This window comes from Buteo buteo, chromosome 17 (genome assembly GCF_964188355.1).
Source record: "Buteo buteo chromosome 17, bButBut1.hap1.1, whole genome shotgun sequence".
NCBI classification, from domain to species: Eukaryota; Metazoa; Chordata; class Aves; order Accipitriformes; family Accipitridae; genus Buteo; species Buteo buteo.
This window is the reverse complement of record NC_134187.1, coordinates 7,012,019-7,038,549: the sequence shown is the minus strand read 5'-3', so window position 1 is coordinate 7,038,549 and position 26,531 is coordinate 7,012,019. Positions and strand designations below refer to the sequence as shown.

The window sequence follows — 26,531 nt, the reverse complement described above, 5'->3', positions numbered from 1 at the left end:
TCAGAGGAGAGAAGGGTGAACCTCCAGAAGCAATGCATTTAACTTTTTCTAAACTACATTAGGAGGGGATGAACTCACCCTTCAGAGGCATCATGGACCAGAGAAAGAGTGTTCATATTATGCATTTACCCTTCATATGGTTAAAATTAGGTGAGCTGAATCCCACCATACATTTATTTGAAACCACAAAAACAAAAAAGTTCCATGAAAGTTCCATAAGCATGGGAATATGCTAAATTTGAGGATCTTTATAGAAAAGACTTATGTCAGGTGAAGCGTTTCCGAATGACCTAGGGAATAATCTGCGTTTGTACTGAAATGAGAAAAAACTTCCCAGAATAATTTAATGGGGAAAATCAAGGCTTCTTCTCAAGTTGCAGCTTTGTCTCACACCAAATCTCTGACAGGGTTTTGAAACACTCTTTTTGGGAATTATTATTAGACAGTTGCAAAAGAACTAAAATACATTAATCTGAATAAGGAATTAACTTCCACTGAAGGAACCAGAATTAAATGCCATCCTCCTGCAAAATAGATTGCTAGATATTGGCATTTTATTGCAGCAGGGAGACTGAGATTTTGCAGAGTACTCGGAAGACAAATGCTGAGGTTCTGTCATCTGGAAGTGCTTTACCATCTGATTACTCTGGCTTATTTTATCAGAATTTTGCCCTAAATATTTATTTGTTTGAAATCCAAAAGTGGCTAGATACCATGAGGTCCCACCATCTGCAGCACTTTTTTTAAAAATTAAAAGTCCAATCCTTCCTGTTCTGCCAGAATCAAAACCTTTCCAAATAGATTATACTAATGTAAATTGAAAAATCACTTTGCACTCCAGGGGACTTTGAAAAGCCTTTTTTTTTTTTTAAACACGTGTTACATTAAAGTAACTATAAAATGTCTATTTGGGGAAAAAAAAGTTTTGATGTCTTGCAGGGAAACATCTCAGATAAGCTGAAAAGGTGGTTGTTGCTATTATTATTATTGTTGTTGTTGTTGTTATTGTTTTTTTTTTTACAATGAATATACTACATTTCTTCAGAAGTGCTTATACACAGTAACTAAATACTCATCTTACTTCGTATCTTGAACTCATTCTTAACAATAGCACTACATTAACATACAAATCTAGGGACGCATATAACCTAACTTTAAGCATTTAATGAAGGTATTTAAAATAGAGTTTGGGACATTGTAGGCATTAGGAGAACTACAAACCCTAAGAATGAGATTCAGTCCATTGAAGATCAAGCTTGCCCTCTGGAGATGCCCTGTTTTTCTCTTCTTCTTGAGCAGGCAGCCTGGCAGTCCTGGCATTTCTAGCCTGGCAGGTTTGGGTAGGCAGCCTGACTCAGGACCGCAGAGCCCAAATTCTGACTTTTCATGTTTTGAGTCTTGTTCTGGCTGAAGAGGCACATCCAAATCAGAAACTCTGCTTGAAGTTAATAGCTACTGTGTACTCGCACGAAAGGACAAATACTCAGCCGTGAAATACAGCCACCTTGAGGATGAAGCTATTCAGGTGTTGCATAGCTGACACCACCACCGGACTATGGGGTTTGAGCACAGGAATTAAAGAAATCCCCTGCCAGCTGGCAGCAAGGAAAGAATTAAATCTTTCTTTTTTTTTCTTTTTTTTTTTCTTTTTTCCTTCCCATTGAGTTTGCATAAACCTGGATTATTTCTCCAATCCATTTTACCACATGCCACCTGAACTGCTGCTCCCGAGCTTGGCAGGGAGGAGGTGCAGGCTCAGAAAGGGGAGGGAAGGGACCTCTCCTTTGCCGGCATCACCAGTTCATACTGTGAAATACAGCAACTAAAGAAACTCCAGCATCCGATGGGAAGATCTTTGGAGCATGGGCAGATTCTCCAGTCGTGCGTTTGCATGGCACCTAGCCCAGTGGAGTCCTGGACCATTCCAGAACCTCACTGGTGACCAGGGATTATGGTCTGGACCAAGACCTCAGCATCTGCTGTACCTTGTGTGGGTCCTCCCGGGCCACCGCAGCACAAGGGCTGCATCAAGATGAATTGCTCCCAGCACGTGGAGCTTGATCGGCAGCAGTTGGTAGCAGCTCCCGCAATCTCTAGATGAAGGTTTTGGGCTGATGCAAAATTTTCAGGTTGTCGCACGCTGTTGTTTAACACCTGTTTCTCATTGCAAATGTGCTCTGTGCCGTCTGAGACAGCACGAGACACCCTCTCTCACAGAGTATGGTGAAAAAAATAAAGAGAAGCTGGCCCTCGTAACGTCAGCAAACTTGCAGTGGGAGAGCTCTCCAGTGATGGGAGGCAATGAGAAGACCAAAGTGGAGATAATGACATGAGCTTTACTTTTTTGACTGGAATAAAAATTAAAGAAAACATGTTAGAGAATCACACATGACAGGACCTTAATCTCTATGAGCTACTAAGAACATAAGATTTTATCATGAAGGGCACACGTTACAAGGCGATCTTGAGACAGATATTACAAATATAAAATCTACCTGCTGATGTTCATAAGTGGGGGTGAAAAATCTCTTTGAACATACTGAATTCAAAAGTACCTTGGGTGGGAGTCAGCTATCTCATATGCAGCTCCAGAACCCCAGCTTCAGTTATATTTTAATGCATAAATACAGGCCTACTTAAATGCCTCATTCCTACTCCCCCTTTCCAGATTCTGGTCCAACATTATGAAAAAAAAAAAGGAAAAACATCTGAAATTAGACATTTTTTTGGCTCTCTCCAGCTAACAAATGTCCAAACTCATTAAAAACCAGTGCATGCTGGAGGGAAGGGAAGGATGCTTCAGGGTAGAGAAATTGCTTCACAATGCCAAATTTGAGATTAAAAAAAAAAGAGAGAGAGAGAGAGAAAACTGATTAATTATCTCTTAAAAAGGAGGAATTTTCAACTGGAAGTGTTAAGTGTCCTTAACTGTATCTGCTTTGCGCAGTGCTTTGTTATATCTTATTGAACACTGCGCGAGTGGAAGCTCCTGATAGGACTTGGGTAAGAGCAGAGCAGCACCTTGCTTTCAAAGGCTGGGCTTAGTTAAGCCTGCAAACTGCTTAGCTGGAAGTTAACCTCAAAACCACGCTAGCCCCAAAATCTTGCCACATCACACTTGGCTTTGTCTGATTCTCAGTTATTTCTTTTCTTCTTGCCTTTGATAAAACATTATCACAGTGTTTCAGTACTTTGGCTTCTGGTCCCCAGAGAAACCATGAAGAGCAGAGACAAGAGAAAATTAAAGAGATGTTTGCCAACATAAAACATAATTTAAAAAGAAAAAAGCACCCTTTACTGTGTCATTATTGAAACTTCAGATTGTAAAAGCTTAAATGATTCCCGTGGATCTGCTTTACTCTTCACTTTTTATTCTCTGCTGTTTATTTTTTAATATTTCCTTTAGATGGAGTAATAAAACCAGGCAAATCCAATTCCTTTTGCTTCCTGGCAGGTTTTCTTCCTATTTCTTGTGTGTATTGGACTTCAAGCAGTGTAGGAAAAACAATTAGAAGAGTTACACAGTGGGGTGCATGCAAAGCAAGAGGACCTACAAACCTAGCAGTGAAAACGTGTGACCCCTCTTTAGGATCTCCTTTTAGGGACTAGTGTTGGATCCCATTCTTATCCCCCCAAAACCCTTCAGCTTGGGCATATGAAGCGCGTGGTGAAATTTTGCAAACAGTTTTGTGCCTTTTTGCTTTTGTTGTTAAGGAAAGACTACAAGAAAGGAGGTTTTCTTGATTTTTAGTGTTTTCTGCTGTCTTTTTTTTTTTTTTTTTTTTTACTTTAGGGATTAGGTTCTTGTTTAGCCTATAATTCCATAGACTTTAAGAAAGCTTTAAGATTAGACCTTCACAAGAGACAGAAAGTATTCTGGTGGAATATTGTGCCGCTTTCTCCCATTTGGAGAAAGCAATGACCACCTTCAGATAACAAAACTCTCTTGGATTTCACTGAGGCACAAGATATCTTTAGTTCATTAATCTCGCTCACTTTTTGTTGCCAATTTCATTCAAATCCCTGCATTTGGGAGAAGGATTTCTTGGTTAAAAAATAAACAATTGCATTATTTCTCCCCCTTCCCAGCAGCTCATTTCACTTTTCTGTTTGTTGAAGAGCTGGAAAATCCACAATAACTATGAGACTCCCAAAGGTGTCTTCCAGCCATGTTATGGAAGACACTGTCTTGGTGTGTTGTGCTTTAGAAATGCACAGAGACCGAAAATTGGGCTAGACGGACCACTGGCCTGCACTGAAAATGCATTTCTTGTCTTTCTATGCTCTTTGTAATTTTCTTCCTTTCCTTTGAACATTTTTTAACCTTGAGTTTGAGCTATGGACGAAATCAGAATTAATATGGAGAATTCACTAATATAAAGTACTCGTGCTACAGATTCTTAGAGTTTGCCAAATACGAGAGATGGTAAATGTGTTCTTCATACACATGCCTGCATACATGAGTGTAAGTGTTTAACTGTATATATCCAAATATTAGTGTTTTGTGCATCTCCCTTGAGGACTGCTCTCTCCTTAGTGATTCATTCCTACGTTTTTCCCTGGCACAAACAAAATCCTTTGGGATGAACAGTAGCTGTGCACAAGACCACGGAGAGAGGCACAGCTTTTTTTTAATTGGAGCTGGGTATTCTTCACGGCTTAGTACCTGGCAAAGGCCTAGATGTTGTCCCAGTTTGCACAGGTGGAGGGCCACAACTGTTCCATGCAATGCAGGAGCTTGGATTTCCCCTCCTAAAGCCATGTGGCAACTCCTTGCAAAAGTCTGTCATAAAGCAGGATTTGAATATATGAAAAATACGAATGCTGTCCTGCTTGGTGGTGTGAAGCATGGAGGTCCTGGGGTAGAAAAACAGTTTCTGAGGAAATTCCCACACCTCGGTGCGAAGCTCTGGTTAGCTGAATCAGCTCGCCATGATCTGGAGCTTGCCTGCAAACAGTGCAGGCTCCGTTCAAAAATCTCCAGTAATCAGGACATGGTCCCGCGGAGGGTGAGAGGAAACCACTGACCCAAACCCCAAGTCCCTGATCCTTTCCAGACCAGAGACAGAGATGGAGTTCCTCATACAACCCTCTCCCTCTTCGCCCACTGCTCACCCTTTGCGTGTCGACCTGTTACCGGCCATTGGGGTGATCTTCCGAGCTGGGGACGGGCTTTGAAACCTCCCACGCTGTGTGGGTCCCCGTGCACAGATCTAGGGCAGCACAGGGCTGCTGAACCAGACGTCCCGGCGCACGTAGACATCAGCAGGAAGAAAAAAACCACATGTGCTACCTATACTTGAAATTTCCTCTTTTCTGTTGAGGGGGACGTCAGTTTGGCGGAGCTAAACCCAGCCCCGCGTTATTGCCGCTCTGCTCGGTGCTACCGTGTAGTGTAGCCCGGGGTCCTGCAGGAAAGTGGGAAGGAGGGAGGCTGGAGAGGGATGGGGAGGCAGGGAGTGCCGAAGCAGGGACTGCAGTGCAGGGCTGTGCTCGCCCGCTGCCACCGGCACCGTGGCACAGGGCACGGGAGACGCAGCTCTGCTGTTTGCAGGAGGGTGTCAAAGCTGCTTTGCTCCCGCCTGCCTTCTCCTGCCCTCTTCCCGGGTGGTCAGGGTGCAGTGAGAACTGCTGCTTTTGTTACCCCTCACCCTGTATTTTGCCCTCTCCTGGCTTCCTTTTTCATACCTCCACTGTCTTTAGGACACCCAGCTCCGTAGTCCCACTTCTATTTCACAACCACTACCAGCTCCGCTTCTTTTGCATCACTGACCACTTTCTTGCTACACAAATCCCCCCACAAAGCATACAACCCACTTGGTTCGTCTGCCCACTGCCACCCCTCGGACAGGAACCCATTCGTGGATGGGCAGGGAAAACTCGGTGCTGGTGTGCAGCGATGCTTTTTGCAGCCATCCTTCATCCTGGGGGATTTAGGGGCCGCAGTGCCAGGACGCAACCTGACTTTTTGCTCCGTGACACCAGGGGAGCTCCACTGGCAGGAACAGGCTGTGAAAAGCAGAGGGGCTGAGCCCAAGGTGACTGCCTCGAGGGCTTTTGATCCCGGCCAGGACAGAGCAGAAAATCAAAGGGCAATATGAAGCAGGGAGGGAGCTGTGGCTCTGTGCTTGCTGGAAACAAGAGGACAGCAGTATTTTAAGATCTGACCTGGTAGATTTACACACCCAGGCTTACCGATGACTTGAGAGGTCCTGCCGACATGAATCTCCTGTAGAAAGAGAACTGGTGGCACCCACACCAAGTTGTGCTGAGCCACCCCCTTGCAGGGCTTCCTATCCTGCCGTCTCACCGGTCCCTAGGGCACTGGGCACCCAGAGCCATCCGCACCCTTCACCCCTGGATCCGTCTCACAGGTCTGGGGTGCAGCCACCCATTCACCTGCCGCTGCCTGAACTGTCAGTGCCAAAGCACTGTGTAATAATTACACTGTGTGTAATAATTACACTGTGTGTAATCACAGCCAACGTGGGTATTACTTTAGCAGCTTCAAGGACACCACTGTGTCCTTGACTGCATGGGCGCAGTTTAGGACAACCAGGGCCAAAGTTGGGCTGGGAGTGAACTGGGCAGTAAATCCATCCCTTTTTTCCCCAGAAGAACTGGAATGGGACCTGAGCTGGACCAAACAGGAGCCTGACCTTGGGAGTGAAGGAGTTACTTGAATGATGAGGAACTTGACAGCAGGGCAAAAAATACAGGAGGCTTAAGAAGAATGTAAAAGTGAAATACAGTCTAGGAGGGAAGGTTTGGTGTGGAATGGAGCCGGCCTGGGAGTGAGAGGGCTTATCTTGTATTTTTATTCCTGAGGGATGTGCAGGGGAAGCAGTAGGTGGAGGGGACAGCCTTTTCTGCTTTCCCTCTGGCCTTTCCCTCTCTTGACAGCTGAAAACCTGACAGGGTGATACAGAAGGAACAAAGTGGGGAGGACCGCTCAGAAATCCAGCACCAGAAACTCCTCCACAGAGAAGAGTTCTCTAATAGCAATCACACTTTGCTATTGCACCCTTATGAATTCCTCCATAATTTGATTTACTTGGAAGGAATAGATCTGTGTTAGGAATACTTCTCTTATTCCCTGTTATTGATCCTAGAGTATATAAATGTCTTGAAATACTTTTCTTCTGCTCTTGTCTTTTTTCAAATTACCTGATCTAAAACGAGAAACCCAAACCAGTGAGGGTCTGGGCTTTATCATGAGCCCAGACTCATCAGAAAGAGGTGTCAGATGGTTCTGGTTGCCTTTTCGGTGTTCTGTATACACACCTCCTGCCCTTAAAAAATCACAGTAGTAATCCTTGATTTCCCAGGGAGGTGGCTCAAGGTTTGTATGTTTGCTGACCTTGCCTGTGAAGGGGCCCGTGTGAGCCAGGAATGGCAAGGCAGGTCAGCTAGTTTTGTGTTTGCATCTGTGGGTTAATATCTCCTAGCTTTTTAGCCTGATAAAAGCTAGGATCTTAAGTAATCTTGTGCCTCTGCTGTAAATGGAGACAGACAGGCAACTGCAGAAGGCAAGTCTGGTTTTGACCTGTACCTTAGGATGGGGTGGATCATCCTTTGGATGTGCCTGACTCTTCCCAGTGACTACAAAACAAATTTGCTTGACTAGCTGGTGAGCTGAACCTCATCATTGCCAGATAGCTGGAAATAACCGAGTTGTTCTTTATTGCGGCAGAGACCTAGAGCATTATTTCCTGGACAGCTTCTCATGGCCACTTTCATACGTTTTTTTATTTGCTGAGTGAACAGACCACATGGCCATTGCTGTGTCCCTGTTCCCAGCCAGCCGAGGTGCAGTTTTCCCTCAAATGCGTTGCCCTCGGGGCTCACTTGTCCCGGACTCTCTCTCCATTGCTGAGAATAGCTGCTCAGGGACAAGTACAACAAGCAGTCTGGTGGGTGTGGGAGAGCACCCACACAGCTCTGAGGGCAGGAAAACTGCTAGGTTGGTGCCGTTCAAAGCAGGGAGGAGAAGGCAACCTGCCCAGGGCTGGTGACCACACAGAAACCTGGGGATGGGAGTTGGGGCTGCAGCAGCTGCACTGACATTATTAAGGAAACAAAAAAGGTCCCAGGTTATTTTGTAGTAAGGGAGAATTGCCAGTATCCCTCGGGGCTGCACGCAGAGAGGATCTGTGCCTCCGTTAACACCAGCAAAAGAGATTTAGCTCAGTAGGAGCAGCTGGTTTTGTTTAACCTGAGAGGTCCTGCGCACAACTCTGGAGCAAGCCAAACATCCCCATGCCATTTACACATCTTTTTAGGATATTAAAGGTCCAAGCATCCCTTACAGACAAGTTTCTAGCCTTAAATATGGTAGGGGTTTATCCTGCATCCATCCATTCACCATTAGTGATTTTTACTGCTGAACGGACAAGGAGTTTGGATTTTCAGCAACGTGCAAGACCAGGTCTGCATATATGCAGGCGGCCAAGTCCATCATGCTGGGGGAAAAGGAGGATGATGCTGTCCACGTCTAGCAACTGTCACTCCTCTGAGAGTCCTTAGTTCTCATCCTCCTCCCTTTTACAATCTAAATTTACCAAATGGCTTTGGGCCATCTAGAAAAAGAGAAGGGAGTACACAAAAAAACAATTTACTAATATCCATCAAAGCAAAGATTTTTGCTTGCCTCCTGTTTAAGATCACATATTACGTGCCCCAGCAAGTGATCTGTGTTTCATGCCATTTTTAAAGATGCTCAGATCTGGAGAGAATTAGCTGCAATCCGAATGGATGATGGCCCTTTTTGTCCTTTGGGAGAACATACATTGTGAAGTTTTTGTTAGACATGAAAAAAAAAAAAAAAAAAAGAAAGAAAGAGAAAGACACATAGAATTTGGGACTGGGATACCTGGGAATCTGAAATTCAGGCTCCAGCCATGCTAGTGACCTTGCTAAAGACAGTTATCATCTGGAGATACATGGGTATAAAATGGGGTACCATCAATAAGAATTATTATTACTCTATTTTTTGAGTTTGCTTTTCTGTATATAAGATCAGAGAGTAGCAACATATGTAGGTAAAATGTGTAAGAGAGCTGTAGTCTGAAACATACAACTGTTGTTATGAAATTAAAAAGAGCATCATGTAGGCATATACCAGGAAGGACTTGCTGACAACAGAAAGTGCTTTTTTTTTCACTGAGGAACTAGGTGGAATGAGGGATCTTGTTCAAAACCTGCCTGGTCTTCAGGCCTCATTTATACAAGTCACTGTGACCTCATTTTGTTTCCCAGAACTTAGGCTTAGCCCAGGAGCTTAGGCGTTCATGTCTCCTTCTTTCACCAGCGTGGTCCTGGAGGACAACAGAGAACTTGGGATGGTGAATAACTCCTCTGAAGTGCCTGTGAGACACCAAGAGGTAGTTAGGTCCCTGGCTTGGAGGCCTCTGGGAAATGCTGAAGGTCATGTTGGCAGCACTGGGTCTTCATTTTCCCACACTTCAGTCTCCATCTGTAAAATGGGATGAGAGATGATGCTGTTCCCCATTTTCTTCTGTCTTCCTTGCTGAGATTGTAACCATTGCAGTGACAGCCCTGCCTAGCACAACAGGACCTTTATTTCTCTTAGAGCATTTGGCAAAGACAACATATGAGCTGTATTAGAAAAGGGTCCCGTTTTCCCAAATGCCATGGTGGCAGGTTCGTGTTTGCATGCTATAAAAGCAGCAGAGGAAAAACCCTTGCATAGATAGGAAGCAATCTGCCTTTGGAAGGAAAGGGACGGACAAAATGACCTCAAAGCAATTCAGCATCTGTGATTTCCTGGATTCCATCTGAAAGCTCGCTCTCTATTTTGCTGACATATGAGCTGAGTGCCCTATTGTACATCAGTGTAACAAATAGCCGTTATCTTCTGTTTCGTGGAAGATATGGCAGAACATGATTTATTTGTGCCTGCTCTGTTGCTTCTTTTGAAATGTTGCTGTCGTTCGGTGCACCTTTCGCAGCGGAAGGCAGATGGTCATCGCAAAGTTTCCCGTAACCTTGCCGTGCGTGCTGCATAGTGAATCAATGAAACCTGAATTACAGTCCATTGTCTGAGTTTGGAGCTGTGCTGCTAAAGTATCCTGCAGTGGCTGAAAACATTTGAATGTCAACACTGCATATATACTGAGGAAATATGACATTTCTCCCTAAAATTTCAAAGCAGTGCCAAAGGGGATTTTTAACTGTGAAGTTGCGTCTGATGTGAGCAGGGACTGCATTGCTCAAACCTTAATTACCAGCTTGGAAATGTACCTTTTGTGGGTGTGTGAGTGTTAGGTGTGACCCCTCCTTAGAAAAAAAAAAAATAGAAATAATGAATCAAAACAGGATTCTAACATAAAATGCCAGAGAAGAGGATTTTTTGGAGTCCAAACAGGACCAGCTGCCCCTCTGTGCTAGCTGTCTCTGCTTATTTGACATTTGCAATGAGGCTTCAGGTGATTTGAGAAACTGGCATTAGACTGCAAATCACCTTTTATGTCAGCTCGTGCCAGGATACCTCGCCAGAAGCCGTTATTTCTGTGGGAAATAACAACTGGGAATAGGGAAAAAATGAACTTCTGAAAAGCACTTTGTCACGTTCCCTGGGCTGTGGCAGGCAAATGCTGAAAACAGTGTGAGCTCCTGCCATGAAAGCAGGCATAGGCAAAAATTTCTCAGTGGGAGGATTACCTCCTTTACGTACCAGAGACAGGACAAGGTGAGTATATAAAATATTTTCAACACTGTCTCTCAATTTCTGATATTTATTTGCTCTATGAGCAGACATGCCGGAAGACATCTATGTTCCATAAAGCCTGGTACCTTGCTTCATTGATTTTTCCTTAGGATGGGAATCATTACGACGAGCAGGTCTGGCAATTTCAGATAATGACCTGCGTGCAGCACAGGTGTTTCTAGAAATGGCTAATGTTGGATGTAATAGATGTTAAATGTGTCTCCCCCAAATGCTTCTGGCCTTTTGCAGATGACTGCTTCCATGTGCGTGTGTAGAGCAGAGCATCTCCCAAATTCAAGCTGTCAGTCAGCTCATTCCCATAGCCCATCTAGGTAAAAAGTATTATCTCATGTGAACTTGCTGCTGCAGGATGTTTTATACGTTGACTGGTTTGAAAATTTTATGTTTTTATTAAATACAAGAGGAAAGAAATCTGAAAACTTATCATTCCATTTACAGGGAAAAAAGCACAAAATGTTGTTATTCGGTGTGCAACAGACATTAATCCCTGGGTTTAGAGTTTTTTGATCAAAGAGATTACTTGTGCTAGGACATTTTTATCCAATATCTACTGAGTCTTCTTCCTCAGTTTGCAACTGCGTTTGATCTTCTAAATCCACGCAAGCTTCCCCTGTTTTGAAAGGGGCACATCACAGTTAATCTAGAGAACTAGAATAACCAGGGGCTTAAAAGCAAGGACTTTCCTCACAGGAACTTTCTTACAAAAAAGAAAAAAAAATCATCTAAATGTGACCAGGTAACTCTACCAAAAAAATGGTCTGGTCTTGTAAATAGGCAGGGGCTGATCCTGAGTGCATGTGATGTGTCCTTTACTGAGTGTCATGGAGCATTTTATGTCCTAGCATATACTGAAATAAGTGAGAACAGAGTAAGGTTCATATTCTTGAAATACAAAGCCACCAAATCCTGGCTAAATTGAGGTGTAAGGTAGATTCTTTTCTCTGTGCCACTGACAGAAATACATGAAATCTCAAATAAACAATCCAAGAAGTCTGATTTTACTTATATTTTTCTAGAGCCAGAGTAGCTATTAAACTTTGTGGATACGTCTAGATTTACATCTGTATACTGAGGAACCAGGCCTCATTTTCTGTACATTTACAACTTTTTAAAAGCATTTCCAAAGTGTCAGGAAATCACAAATCTTCCAGAAATTGATCTTCATCTCAAACTTTCATACTTCAGTAACTGGAGATTTGTTGTCTGTCGGAGTTAAAATGTGGGAAAGCGATCCTCTCCCACGGGGTGAGGAGCTTGCATGCTACGTTTCAGTCCCCGAACATCTGGGACCGCAATGAGTGTCAGAGCAGTCCCTGAACTGCAGCACAGAATTGCAAATGAGCCTAAAATGAGTAAGAAACAGAGTGGCGGCAGGGAACAGGGATGCGTCCCAAAGCCCACTGAAGCGAACGGCACGACTCCTGTTGGCTGCAGTGGCCTTTGAGTGGAGCTCTCGGCATGTCTGTGAGAGGAAGGTAGAGCCAAACGGTATCACTGTATCACATCTTACGCAGGATAACCACATGCTCATCTTTTTTACTTTCTCTCCCAGGATGGAAGGAACAGTTTTATTGGCCACCAGCTCGGAGGGGTCATGGAAGTGCCAAACAGCAAGGACCAGAGAGTCAAATCAGCCAGAGCCATCCAAATCACTTACTACCTCCAAACGTATGGCTCTGTCACCCAGGACCTCATTGGGGAGAAGTGGGAGAGTGAATTCTGTAAACTGATGCACAAGATGCAGCTGGATCACCAAGATCTGCAGCTCTACTCACTAGCGTCCTTTAGCCTCTGGAAGGACTTCCACCAGACCAGTCTCTTGGCCAGGGGCAAAATTTTGGTGAGCCTGATGCTGATTCTCCTGACTGCTACCCTCTCGAGCTCCATGAAGGACTGCCTGCGTAGCAAACCTTTCCTGGGACTCTTGGGAGTACTCACTATCTGTATTTCCAGTGTCACTGCGGCAGGGATATTTTTCATTACTGATGGAAAATATAATTCTACTCTGTTGGGAATCCCTTTCTTCGCTATGGGTAATTATTTATCTTCATAATAATAGGATTAACAGAGCTTAATGACAGGATTGTAAATTACATCCTGGGTTATAAAGTGCAGATTTTACCTTGAGTGAAAGTCTAAGTCATTTTCATCGTGTTAAATTGATCTGTGCCTTGCCAAAAAAAAAAGAAAAAAAAAAGAAAAGAAAAGAAAAAGGAAACAAAACAAAGCAGTAGCAACAATAAAGAGCAAATGACGTTGCTGGAATCTCGGCCAATATGAGAAAGGGGCAGTTTTATTGATCTCTGTTACAAAACGAAGGAGAAATTGTTATTGAAAACTAGTCAGCTCAGCACAGAAAATGGATGTGTGTTGACCTGACTTTGATGGGAGGCCAGCTGAAAGAGTAAGTTAAAATAGGAGGGCACCGAGGAAGGGAAGATTTCAGCATCCTTCCCGAGAAGGGCTTCTCTTCCAGCTCTGTCTGAGGGGCAGAGGGGAACGGGTTGGTGTAAGAATAAGATTGACGGGCTTTATCTCAGAGAGGAGATTACTGTTGTGGTGTTTGCCAGGCTGTAAGCAAAGGGGTCTGTCAGTATCTGTAGCGCATAATCCCTCGGTTTGTAAAGTCCCAGATCAGCTGCAGAGATTTCCTTTGTGTCGCACCCAGGCAGGGGAAGGTGCAGACGAAGAACAAACGTAAAACCCAGCTCTTTTAGCAGAAGTATTGTTTTTGTTCCTTCTGTTCTCATTTCTGTTCCAAGCACTTTTAGTGCATCTGTGTGGTTAATGAGTTTGCTGGAAAGGTACGTTGGAAAGGAAGAGGGAAACATGCCCAAAACGGCTTGCTGAGGCAGCGTTGTTTGGTGCAATCGCATCCAAGTTTGTCAGAGTTTCACCGTATCACGAGCCTGAACCCCAGCAATGACTCTATGCAAAATCTCAGCAGTGGCAGCCCAGACCCAAAAACCTTCATGCTTGCTTTTTGATAGCAGGAAACTTTACGTGTGGACAGAACTCTGTATCTTTACAGTTAATTTCTTAAATTCCATTCATGCTTCAAGTACTCAAGCCCAAGTCCTATGCTATGGTGAGAGATAACTAAATAAGCAAAGCCACAAGCTAGAGTCAAGATTCGAAGAAGGGTCTTATATTTTTCTTAAAAACTTCCAGCTCCCAAACCTCTACATTTTCTTGCTCTTCCCCTCAAGAAGAGTCTTGTAGGTGTACATCCCCCAACCCCCTGCCTCCTATTTTTGTCTGTCCCCTGATAATGAATCTGTGTCTCTAACCAAGGGGGACGAGCCGTGGTCTCCTCAGTCCTGCACCCAGCATCTCTGGAGCAGCTGGCTGAGGTGGGATGGAGTGGGATGGAGTGGATGGTCAAGATTGCAGAAGGGAAAGGGAGGACTGAGGCAAAAGACCCCAAGGAATTGCATGATTGGCTCGACCTCATTAATAGTGATAAAAAAAGCCATGCCAAAGCCTAATTCAATCGTCTGCGCTGTTAAATCGTGACAATGGCCCCTGGCATGGTCTGCCCTGTGCCAGCTCTTAAGATGCTGTGCAAAGCTCTGCAGTGTAAGAGGACTTGGTGGAAAGAAAGTGCTGAGAGGGGGAAGGGAAGAACACTGGCAGGAGGAGCAGAGAACGTGCCCAGTTGTGACAGGGATGGATCCTGATGTAAGCGAGTGGTGTGGGGTTAAGAAAAAGAAATCTGCATGGCAGAATGGAGAAAAGGATGACAGTGGGGAAGAGGAGGCTCATGCCTGTTACCAGATTATGGCAACCTTTTTGCTGGGTGTCAGGAGGTGCATATGAAAGAGTGGGGCCAAATGGCCTCAATTGTTTATTCCTCTGCTAGTGTCCATTTTTAGGCAGCTGTAGATATGGGCCCATACTCTTTGATTGGCAGGTCCCCAGTTTGTCACTCCCAAGGAGCCCCAAAGAGTGGCTGTAGGTGAAGCTCATCTTTGGGCTGACCTCAAAAGCATCAGCATCCATACAGGCCAAGAGAATCAACTGACATGGCATTAATATTGCGCTCAATTTATACAGACCCTGCAGCCCCAGGATGAGACAAGGGTGGGAGTTTCTGAAAGCAGAGTGGCTCAGTTTCCCATCTAGGATGCTGGTAATCCAGGATTTTGTTTGCTATCTGAGGAAAAGTAATGTTTATAACTTTCTGTTGTGTTTTGCGCTGTCATTCTTGCCACAGCCACTGCCAAGAGCAAAAGAAAAGAAAAAAACCCACCTCTCTTGAAGTGAGATATTTGCAAGGATTGCTTCTATAACATTATATTGAACAAACTTCAGGCTGAAAAAGAAAACAATTAAGTAATCCTTCTACAGATATTTCATTCAGGAATCTCAGACTGAATTGGAAATATCGTTAGAGAACAGCTTGCAATGCCTGGGAACTGCTGCTGGTAAATATTAGGCAACAGTTTTACAGTTTGGTAAAGTAAACCGCAGGAAGTATGTCTTACCAAAGTCATACTGGGTTATATCCTGCAAAGTCCCTTAAGTGACAGTGCCAGCTAATGAGACCTTGCTCTGCCTGTGATATACCCAGGACCTCTCAGACCTGGGCTCCTCACAGGGCAGCGTTTTCTACTGAACCTGGTTTACCGTGAACTGATCTGACACCTTAGAGTAGATCCACTGGAGACCCCAAGACTTTTGATTCTGTGGGTCAATACATAACTCTGGCCCATGTTGTACCAGTGTCTTTTGCTGCTAGCACAGCAGAAAGCAAACAATACATCAGGTAATAATTGAGTAAATATAGATGAAACAGTGTGTAAAGCGGGGTTTCCCAGAATTACAAATGCCAGATTTGCAAGTCAGCCTTTCAAAGTCAAGTTACTTAGATTAAAAAAATAAATGGCAAAACAGGTAATAACAGCCACAAAGTGCCTGCAAGTGCAATGCTACACAGAACACACAGGCAACCTTAATTTTGGCGGTTCCTAACTTTGGAACGCTTCAACCTGACATTTGCAAACTGTCCATTTAAAGTATATTTGTTTGGTCAAAAATACACAGTTTCTTCTGACATTCACTTTTCAAAGGATTAATTTTAATGGAACTTTGGTGATGTTCTTCTGCACTTGTCCTTTTGCCTGCAGAAATGGCAGGATTCAGCCATCTGAATGACAGGAATAACCCTGGACTTGTACAAATGTTTAGGTCCATAATTCCTATTGCAGTGCAGAGCTTCTGTGGGTTTCAATATATGGTAGAAGCCTATATGAAAGTAAAATGTTTAATATTTTTCTAAATTTGGACTGAATGACCTACACATTAATTATTTGCTGTAGTCCTGCTGTGAGGGAATGGTCTGCTGGGATTAAGCATCTCTCTGATATACTGGGGGAAGTGTGTTAGCTCAAATTGGCTTTTCTCTTTATCCTTGAAGGTGAAAAGCTTCAGTCTTAAGTTAGGCATGACGACAGTGGTGGAAAATCCTGCTTGCTCTGACTCCACAATACCATGGCCTTCGCAGCTGCCTCAGGAAAACCAGTTTCCCCAGTACAGTGTCTACCACTGTGGTTTCTGAGTCTGTGAGGAGCAAGTCTTCAGAAAGGTCCTGTGCAAATAATGCTCTGACTGCCAGGATCTCCTGCAAACAGGAGCAAGAGGTGCTGATTCTTAGCTGTTCATACCCCAGACAAATGGGTAAATGTGATGAGGTAGAGAAGAGGTGCTTCTTTAGTTTCAGGGCTTCCTCCTTTAGGAACTGAAGGGGACCTAGGTGTTTTGTTTGTCTCTTTTTTTTTTTTTTAAAGTTGGGTTTTAGTAACCACCATGTGAAATCAGAATATGGGACAGTTCTACCTTGCATTTCTCTTCTGGGACACATGCAAACTGAAGTTTCTTCTGCAAGTTTGACACCAGCAGAGCTATCACCACTGGATGTGTTTCAGATAGGAGATAGAGGGTCAAATCACTGAGTTTCAGATTTGTTCTAGATGTCAGAAATGGACCTGGTTAGGTGTTCACATCTGCCTTTTGTGTTTGAATTCATGATGCAATTTCAAAGGGATGTTATGTACGTGACATAATTATGGTTTCCCATGCCTAATCATCACTAATTAATATAACCAGAAGGTTAACTACATAATTGAGATATTATTGCTCCCATGATTTGCTTTTTAATGCACAGGAAACAGACTGATATCATCAGAGAGATAATGATTTAACTCAGCTGAGGATCCGACTGTATATTTTTAAATGCAGGTATATTAATTATGTCATTTTACACTGTAATTATTTTTGGCCAGTCCATGAAGTACCTCGTTATTTGGAATAGTGGAAATCTTATGTTAAAAAGGTAACTACAGTATAATTATAGTATAATTATGCTTTTTGGATTATAAAGTATATGTTTCTTAGGAGGCTTATTCACAGTGGATGTAAGAAATATTTCTTGCCCTTTGTAAGTCCAGACCATGAATACCCTAGGATCTTCATGGGAACGGCTAGTTCTTGTTGAGTCTTTAGAGACCACTAAGCTCAGTGAATGCCCTACAACACATTGCAATATTATTACTACTACCACTACCAATAACAACACTGTTAGTAGTGGTGTAGTAAAGAGATACAAAAACTTTAGGAAGCAATAGGCTACCTGTTTCCAGCAGTAACTCCATACCTTATGTAAGAATGCAAGATAGATGGCAGAGATTGTACTTACAGTGAAGACTTTTCTGTTAAAATTCCCAGTTATTCCTTCCCCTGAGCTGTTCAAATGGAAGGAAGAAGCAAGGTAAAAGCAGACGAGACTCCAGGCAGTTATTAGCATTTCAGACAGAAGCCATCTAACCTTCTTTGGATGACAATTGTTAAAGTAATGGCTGGTGATCACCTTTAAGTAAATTTGAAATGTCACAGTATTACCATTAGTGGTAGAGTTGTGGTAAATTACAAAAAAAAGTCCCAGTGCAGGTGAGGAAATTATTTTTTTAAACCTCAGAAGACAAATGTGAGTGCACATTATCACTAGTTTACCTGTACATGAAGTATCACACTATTTCTAACCTTTGCTTCAAGCAATGGACTTTCTGATTACAACTGCAACTTAGAAATATTTCAAGAGTGACCCTGACTTTGGTTTTGTCCTTTTGAAGCAGCAGTAAAGCAAATCCCATATGAACCTCATGTTATATGATCATCTCCTATCTGTATGAGGAGCAAGAGAATGACCCTTTAGAGCAAAGAGACCTACTGACATAAACCTCCACCACTCCATGCCTTAGAAATACAGTGAATCTGTCATTTTAGTTGTTACAGCAGTTCATGTCCCCACCCACTCAGCAGATCATTAAGGACGTGGAAATACTTTGTCCTTAATTAGAAAATGTCGGCTCTTGACTTCTACTGTGGGAAATGGGAATAACAAAAAAAACCATGGGGCAGCAGGAGAAAAAAAATGGAAATATATAAAAATGTTTAAAATGACCTATTTGGATGAGCAGATAACATAAATAATTCATATGAATGGGTTTAGACATTCTCCGTATTTGTAAGGCTGATTTCCCCATAACCTGGTGTAGTCCCTACCAAGTCTATTCCTGACTGCAGAGGGTTGGGTCTTTTTCATTTCTATAGGAAAGGTTAACCTCCCCAGAACAGTCTTTCCTGGATTTTGAGCAGAAGACCAAAGCCTTTCTGGGATAATCTGCTACACTTGCACCACGCAGTCTGGCCCTGCAGCTATGCCCTGGAGCTGTCATGGTTAGGGGGAGGCAACAGGACTGGGGCTGTCCTTCTCTCCTCAAACACAAGCGACATGAGGATATTTCTGTCCGGGTCCTTTGGGCCTTCTCATGCCCCGCAGAAAGGGATGCAAAAAGAAACACAGCCAGCTTCAGTCCTAACAGGGGTTTTAGCACCTAATTTCAGGTGTCCCAAATGTTCCTCCCTTAGCTGAAATGACACAATCTAAATTTCCTTTGCAGTTGATAGAGAGAAATAGGTAATTCCAAAGTCATTTGGACGATCACTTAGTACATATGTGGGTGGGATAAGTGGCACTAATCTGTAGAGGGTCCTATCCATCTCTGAAAAAGCTAGGGTGACTGCTTGGACTTCAACACCTAAGGTCTATACATAAGCTCCAAGATACATATACATGTGTGCACATATGCATAAACTGACTTGAATCCCTTACAGATTGAATTCTAGCTCTTCTTTTTCTGTAGAGACTTACCAGAAAGTCTCTTATCACCTCAAATGTCACCATCTCTTAGAGCAGTTGCCCCACGCCAGGAGGTGGCTGGTCAGTGATTCTGAGGCTTGTCTCAGGTTGTAGCGTTCATCCTTGGACCATTGCCCGAGGACAGACCAGCACTACCAGATCCTCCATAATGACAGAGCAAATACAAAAGACATTGGCCAGGTTTGTTGCTTGAGAACAGTCAGCTAAACTTTTCCTCCTCCTTCTGACTCTAGTGGGAACCCAATTAACCCATTTGTCCATAGTAAAGTCTCCAAATACTGTTGTCTTTTATTTTTATTATTATTATTAAAACGGCTTCCTCTGGTCTCCATCTGCAACTAACAGACTGGTAACTGTTATTTGAGCTGCTTCTAATTTGCTGCAAGCATTTCTACCATCCTTTGAAAAAAAGTGGTTTGATAAGAGAAGAGAGCATGTTTTGAGCTAAAAAGTCAAAAGCTAAAGGGAATGGTTTTCTTTTGCACTTAAAAATGTATGTTTAGTACTCTTAATCAATACACAAATTCTGTTCAGATAGTAAAGGGTATTTCCTTTCCAGATGTCTCACGCATTTGTCTGAACACCACTTGCTTTCATTTTTCTACCCTTTCATGGCAATGCTCATTCCTATGACTGGGTTATTTAAGGTTCTTTATTGGATGCACCTTTTCTGCGTGTTGATCTCGTTTAGCAGGAGTTTCGTTCCTTGTACTTAGTATGTATCGATGCACATCACATTTACATTTGGCTCATTTGGGCTGGAAAGGAGCTGCCTCGTGGCAGAAATGATTTAGCTCCATGTATATCATCCCTAATAGGGCAATGACAAATCCAGCCTTGAATAGCACCATTGCTAGCAATTCCATAACCTGCCTCGACAGCTTGTTCCAGTGCTTAAACAGTCATACATTTATAAAGGTATTTCTTAATATTTTCACTGCTACAGCTTATGCCTATAACTTCAGAGTCTGTCTGGCCTGACTGTGGAGTGTAATTTTTCACAGTATCTATGTACTTGCAAATACTTTTAGGATATTTTATACATAGGGCTGTGCTTACTTCAGCTTGGATATAATTTCCTACCAGATCTTTTCTCCCCCGATATTTTACTGTAGTTCACATTTTTCTGTGAGCTCCATCCATAGAGGAAGATTGATGGGGGTTTCTGGTCTCTGCTGGAGCCCTGTGGATCTGCAGGAAAGCACAGATGTGGGATAGGCTGAGGATGTGTCCTGTGCTCTTTGCTGTGTGGTGGGAAAACGCAATCTTGCAGTGTCCTTTCTTTTCTGCTGAGCAGGAGAGGTGGGCTCTGCTACCAGAGGGAGCACAGAGTGAATGATCCTATGCGCTGTCAAGCATGCTGTCTGCTTGCCTTAGGTACTGTGTTCCTCTGTAGGGAAATCCAAAGTTGTGCCGCTGGTTTTTAAGCAAAAATGAAAGGCAGAAAAGGCATTGGCTTTCTCCTGGAATACCTTTTGTGTGCAAATAGCCCCTGGAACTCACTGTTGTGAGCTATGGTTGTGGCTCAAAATTCAGCCTGGTTCAGAAAGGGTTGGATTTTTACACAGCTAGCTAAAATATCTTCATTATTTTGAATAACATTGCAACACTAAAACATAATAGTAAGGAAGAAATACAAAAATTAATGACCATGTTCAAAAGCCCAGTTCAAAAAAAAGGTACAAAGACATTTGACTTGTGAAGAAATTTTCCCATAGCTGCCCTCTTTCAGTGTGATAGTTTTCCCCAAAGAGTTAGGAAAAAGATATAGAACTCAATAGACCATTTACCAAATGTTCTAAATCAATATTTATCTGCTAGATTCATCTGCAATGTCAAAAACTTTGCATAGAATTAAAGGCTTAAAGAGTCTATTGCAAATACAAACCCAACTAAAAAGGCCTTACTGGATATTGTATCATTTATATGTCCTCTTTTGAGCAATCACTAGCCGGTTGAGCTTTTAATAATTCAGTTTTATCCTTCCATTTCTGATCCTTTTTTTTTTTTACTCCATTTCTTTTCCATGAAGTGGCTTCTCCTCTCTGGTAGGATAACTGCCTGCAGTAACATACAGCACGCCGAAGCTGCACTGGCTCAGGGTTCGTTGCTCCACAAGTGGTAATAAATGATAGCAGCAACCTACATTATTCAAGAAGTATCTTCCGTGCCATTGGCATACACCTGTGTTACTGGCCTTCAGACAAAGGCATACTCGGGTATTACAGCTATGACTTTCCATGTGTTAGTCCTGCTGGATGAGATGAAGCAGGTCATGTTTCATCCACGCTTGTCTGACTGCGAGATGAAGAAGGGCTCGCTCTTTTGGATGCTCAAAGCGGTCGCGAGAGCTGCAGCAGCAAGAGGCGTAGGCACGGGGCTGCAAGTGGTACCACCAACCGAATGAGATGAAAACCTCAGGCCTTTGCAGCTTCGGATCACTAAAGATACTCTTTAATTTTTGTTCTGCAAGATTGGGTATACTGTCCTCACTGTCTTGGCTGGATTTCAGTGTGGATAATTGCATTTCCATCTTCTTCAACTTCCTCCTGCTGTGCAGGTTAGATACAGCATTGGTGAGTACCGCCTGGCTGAGAGCAACGTGCAGGTGGTGCTCTGTTAAGCAGATGCTAGTTTTTACCCAGACAAGGCTATATTTCACTGGTGAATGCAATGGCCACATTATGTGGCTCAGCAGTCTCTAAAATCATTCTGCGTTCCCTAAGAATACGTAGCTGTGTCTTGGCATGTTGTCATTGCAATTTCCTGCGATTATCTGGCACTTCAGCAGTAGAGAATTTTTTGCTCATACTCTATATTCTTAAAGCCCAAGGAAGAAAAACATTTCTTCGCAGCCTGATATGACACTTTGACCTGCCCAACCCATACATCCTAACCCATATTCAAATGCAAATTTGCCACAGAAATTTTAAATGCTGTAGCTTTTCCTGGTGTTATGAACTCCATTGCTGTTGATATCCTGCATATAAAGAAAACTATTCTGCTAGCATAGCCATGAAACCAATTAGCACTATATCATTTTGCAAACTTTACATAAATTCAGAAACTGCAGGTATAATCTACTAGAGGGAGCACTTGCATTGCTTTATAAAGAGGACAAATGGCAGATTACTGCACATCCGGTGAGACCCTAGTGGGTGAAATTTTCTGTGTTTCTTTAAGTTTCTAGTTGATATTTTCACTATTACTGTTGAGAAATTACTATCCTCCAGGGAGACGCAGTTGTGGAAGTTGAAGGCAGAGAGGTGCTCTGCATACTGAGTGCAGAGCAATGAAACCTTTTGTCCCACAGTAACTTAAAACAGTTTAGGACGAAGTTTTCAGTTAAGGCAATTTAAACCTTCTGAAACTAGACTGGGAGCCCTGGGAACAAAAAGCCTGTTTGTGCTTAGAGTAGATACCACAGCAAAAAGAAACTGTGCAAAGAGCAAACCCAAACCCCTTCTAATGCACAATCTTCTCATGGGAGCAGCTGAAAGAGAAGACAGCCCCACAGGAGAGATGCTAACTACGCTATTGAAAGCATTACCAGAAAGTGCAATGTTGGGGCTGTACAAGAGCTGAATACATTAGGCAAAAAAACAGTGCAAATATCCCTCCCATCACACTTCCAGTCAACTTCAAGGCACCACTTTTAGGAGTGAGAGCCGCTGGATTCGCCGAGTCTTTGGCTCGCTGCAAAAGTACAGCTCAGTGCCTTTTGTAATCCCTTGTGTGGGCTTTCAATGTCTCTCCCATCAGAGCTAAGAAACAGGGAGGACTTTATCATGCAGTTAGCCTGCTTTTAAATGAATAACCTTGGTAGGATGTTGAGGGAGAAAAGGCTTTGCTAATCATAGATACAGATGTTCTACCACTCTCTTAGGTTATTTGAAGTCAGGCTCTGAACAACGCAGTTAATGAAGCAAGTCTCAAAAGATCTCTCTTACGTGGATTTTGACCTCTAATATACTTATTATTTCCCTGAGGGGAAAGTAATAGAATCTCTTTGCGGACTATTTCCAAAAAAAAAGTTCAGAAATTTATTATGATTGAAACCTCCTCTGCTCTGCTGCAATTTTTGAAATTGGTCAGGAGGTATGAAAGTAGTTGGTGGTCAAGGACAGACAAACAAAACCCAAATGCATACACAAACATAGAACACTGGGCAAAACAAGACAAAAATGTCAATCCATTTTCCTTAGGTATAGTGTGGAAAAAAAAAAAGTAAAAAACTGTGTATGTGGTAAACAGTCATGACTTGGCTTTTACAGCAATGAAATCATTAAACCTCATCCACTCGGGAGTTTTTTCTCACAAGTTGGAAAAGATACTTTGTCAGCTTTTAAATTGCAAAAATATTGTCAGTGCTCCAGGAGACCTTTGCTTGTCTTTTGTGACCTCTTTTACCCGACCCTGTCATGTTTGCATACCACTTCCCTAGGACCTGACACTGTATTGCAAAACACACATCAGACAATGCATTCCTTATGATTTTTTTTTTTATTTTAGCTTTGATAATTTTCCTTGGAGTTTATTCAATGTTTATTAGAAAAGATGAGGAGATCTTTAGTTTCATTATTCAGTAACACAAATATCCCCTTTAATGTCTTTTACTGGAACATTTGCAAGGTTTCTAACTCTTAGAGGGGATTGTTTGACCTGATATTAGTAAGGAAAAGTGAAAGCATCACAGAAATTGTTGAAAAATAGAGAAATTCTTTTACCTACAGATCAGGTTCCTCCATGAATTTTCCCTTAACCGTGCGTGTAACTGGGTCACTGATCCACTGATAACTTTAATAGGCAAATGGAGTACACTGGTCATATTGGAGGTCCCTTAATAATAAACTTAAAACAAAGTTATTAGGAATGATTTTTGTTTTCTCATAGAGAGGATTGGTTTAACTTGACATGACAAAACAAAAATGACATGTTTCAGGATGATAAATTTTAGCCTAGTACCCCTCTACTGATTTTGGTATATTGACTAATGGGTGAAATTAAAAGGAAGCTTTAGGTCATTGAATCCAACTCCTTGTGACTGCAAAATCTTCATCTTAGCATGCCTTAATTTTAAAGCTCAGTAGATGAGTATCATCTCAGCTAACGTTAACCTTCTACAATTTGGGCATCTGTTTGAAACTTTAGGGTGATTTCCCGTATCATTAGGACAAACAATCTGAGAATGACTCTGCCAGATCAGGCCAAGGTTTCACCTAACTGAATGCCCTATCTCTGGCAATGCCTGGTAACAGACAACCTGGAAAGAACAGCAGGACACGGCAAGTGCACAGTTCCTGAACTATCCCTCTGGTTCAGGGAGTCACGGATAATTTCTCTGCACTTAGCAGCTCTTCTAGGATTTCGCTGAGTTGCTTTTTTGCCATATGAACTTGTAGCATCCACAAGTGCAGCTTAACTCCATGTTGTGTAGAGTTACGTCTCTGAGATCTGTCATAACTGTATCACTAATTAGTTTCACTGATGACCTTAGTTCTTGTGTAGGAAGAGAGAGTGAACGTGTCTTCCTCAGAGATCTTCCTCGTATCATTCATGATTTTATAATTGCCTCCTCCATAAGGCTGATGAGGTGCTATCTGTTTAAGCTTCTGTCATATGAAGCAACTCTATATGGGTTTGGCCATGCTAGATTCCCTTTTAATGACACCTGGAACCCAATTTCTCTGAAAACTCTTTGAAAAGCCAAACCCAAATTCTTGCAAGAATATCAAGTTCATAAAGAAACTACTACCCTGCAGGCTTTATAGTTTAGGGAAAGGTAAATCTGCTCAAAGCCATAACACCCAGCTCATGTGCAAGTTTTGATATCCAACAATGTACAGAGAAATACCAATTTCTCTCTCAGAGTTCCTTAAAAAGTAAAGGAAGTTCACAGGACAAGAGCTAAATGGTCACTGTAATCTAGAAATGTAGCTGGAACTAAATTCTTATAGCCAAGTTAAAACTTGGTTGCCAATATCTAGGTAGCCAAAAGCATCATGGAGCATCATGAAAGGAAATTGCTCAAGTATCTCAAAGACCTTAGTTAGATTTTGTAGCCCCTGATTAACTTCTGTAGTCAGAAAACCCAATCTGACCCTTGTCAGTATCTGGATTAATACAAAGTTACTGAGGGTTACATGAACTTTACCCACTCATCTAGATCGATGGGGGGAGACAACTAACAATTAAAAATATTCTTCTATCATTTTGTGACTCTCCCAAGAATTTGGAGTTTACATTTCAAAGAGTCCTCAGAGAATTAGATTAGAATAGAATAGAATAGAATAGAATAGAATAGAATAGAATAGAATAGAATAATACTGGTTGGAAGGGACCTACAATGATCATTGAGTCCTAGTGCCTGACCACATCAGGGCTGACCAAAAGTTAAAGCATGTTATTAAGGGCATTGTCCAAATGCCTCTTAAACACTGACAGGCTTGGGGCATTGACCACCTCTCTAGGAAGCCTGTTGCAGTGTTTGACCACCCTCTCAGTAAAGAAATGATTCCTAATGTCAAGTCTAAACCTCCCCTAGAGCAGCTTCGAACCATTCCCACCAGTCCTATCACTGGATCACAGGGAGAAGAGCTCAGCACCTCCGTCTCCACGTCCCCTCCTCAGGAAGCTGCAGAGAGCAATGAAGTTGTCCCTCAGCCGCTTTTTCTCCAAACTAGACTAGCCCAAAGTCCTTAGCTGCTTCTCAGAGGACATTCCTCCCAGCCCTTTCACCAGCTTTGTTGCCTTCCTCTGAACGCATTCAAGGACCTTCAAGTTTTCAATTCAAGTTTCACCAAAAGTCAGCAGAGTTAGACAGTTATTTCTCATAAATTCCTTTTGAAAGAAATTGTAAAAAATTGTCATTGTAGGAAATGTCATGTAGGAAACTTTTATTTCCTGGGAAAAAGAAGTGATAACTGTTTCTAGTATTTATAACATTCAAGTGCTTTATTTTCCACTCTAAGACCTCCTTTTATTTTTCTTCTGAGAAAAGGGGAAATAGAGAAAAAGGGGAAGAAAAAAATCAGGGTGTGAGGAAATAAAGAAAGGAAAACATCCAGAAGTTCCTTTTGCTTTTTACATTGTAAACACACAGGAAAGAAAAGGACACATTTTAGTAGATAGAAGCTTTAAGTACAAAAGTTCCAACAACCTTATCTTCTAAAAGCTTAATGTTTTATGTGATGGTAACAGATGTTTTAACACCCTACAACAAATATTTATCTGGAAAAATATCAGTAAATATTATCCTATAAAACAACTTTTTAAATGGTACAATAATTATTCCCATTATATAATGGGAAATAGGTCTTATTAGATAAACCTGATTTTTTGAAATTAATCTCCAAGTTTACACAAGAAAAGAAACCATGTTGGTGTAGTATAATCAGGTAATGGTAATTTGATTTATACCTGCACAACATTTTGGTACATGCATGTATTTGTACTACATTAAATCACTGTAGCTTATATTAAATGTAATGATGAAATATTAATTTGTAAATGTGCACTCTTCCTTCTGGGAAGATATAAATAATCAGGCCAAAAAAATTT

General features: G+C 42.2%; 1 protein-coding gene across 3 annotated transcripts in view; it reads left to right on the top strand.

The window, feature by feature from the left end:
- Positions 1–26,531, top strand: part of PTCHD4 (patched domain containing 4) — an 85,631-nt gene that overhangs the window by 12,898 nt on the left and 46,202 nt on the right. For all 3 annotated transcript variants that reach the window (XM_075049831.1, XM_075049830.1, XM_075049829.1), the window contains one exon: positions 12,303–12,783. In XM_075049831.1, the coding sequence (XP_074905932.1) occupies positions 12,303–12,783 (481 nt within the window). The remainder of the gene's footprint in view (positions 1–12,302; positions 12,784–26,531) is intronic.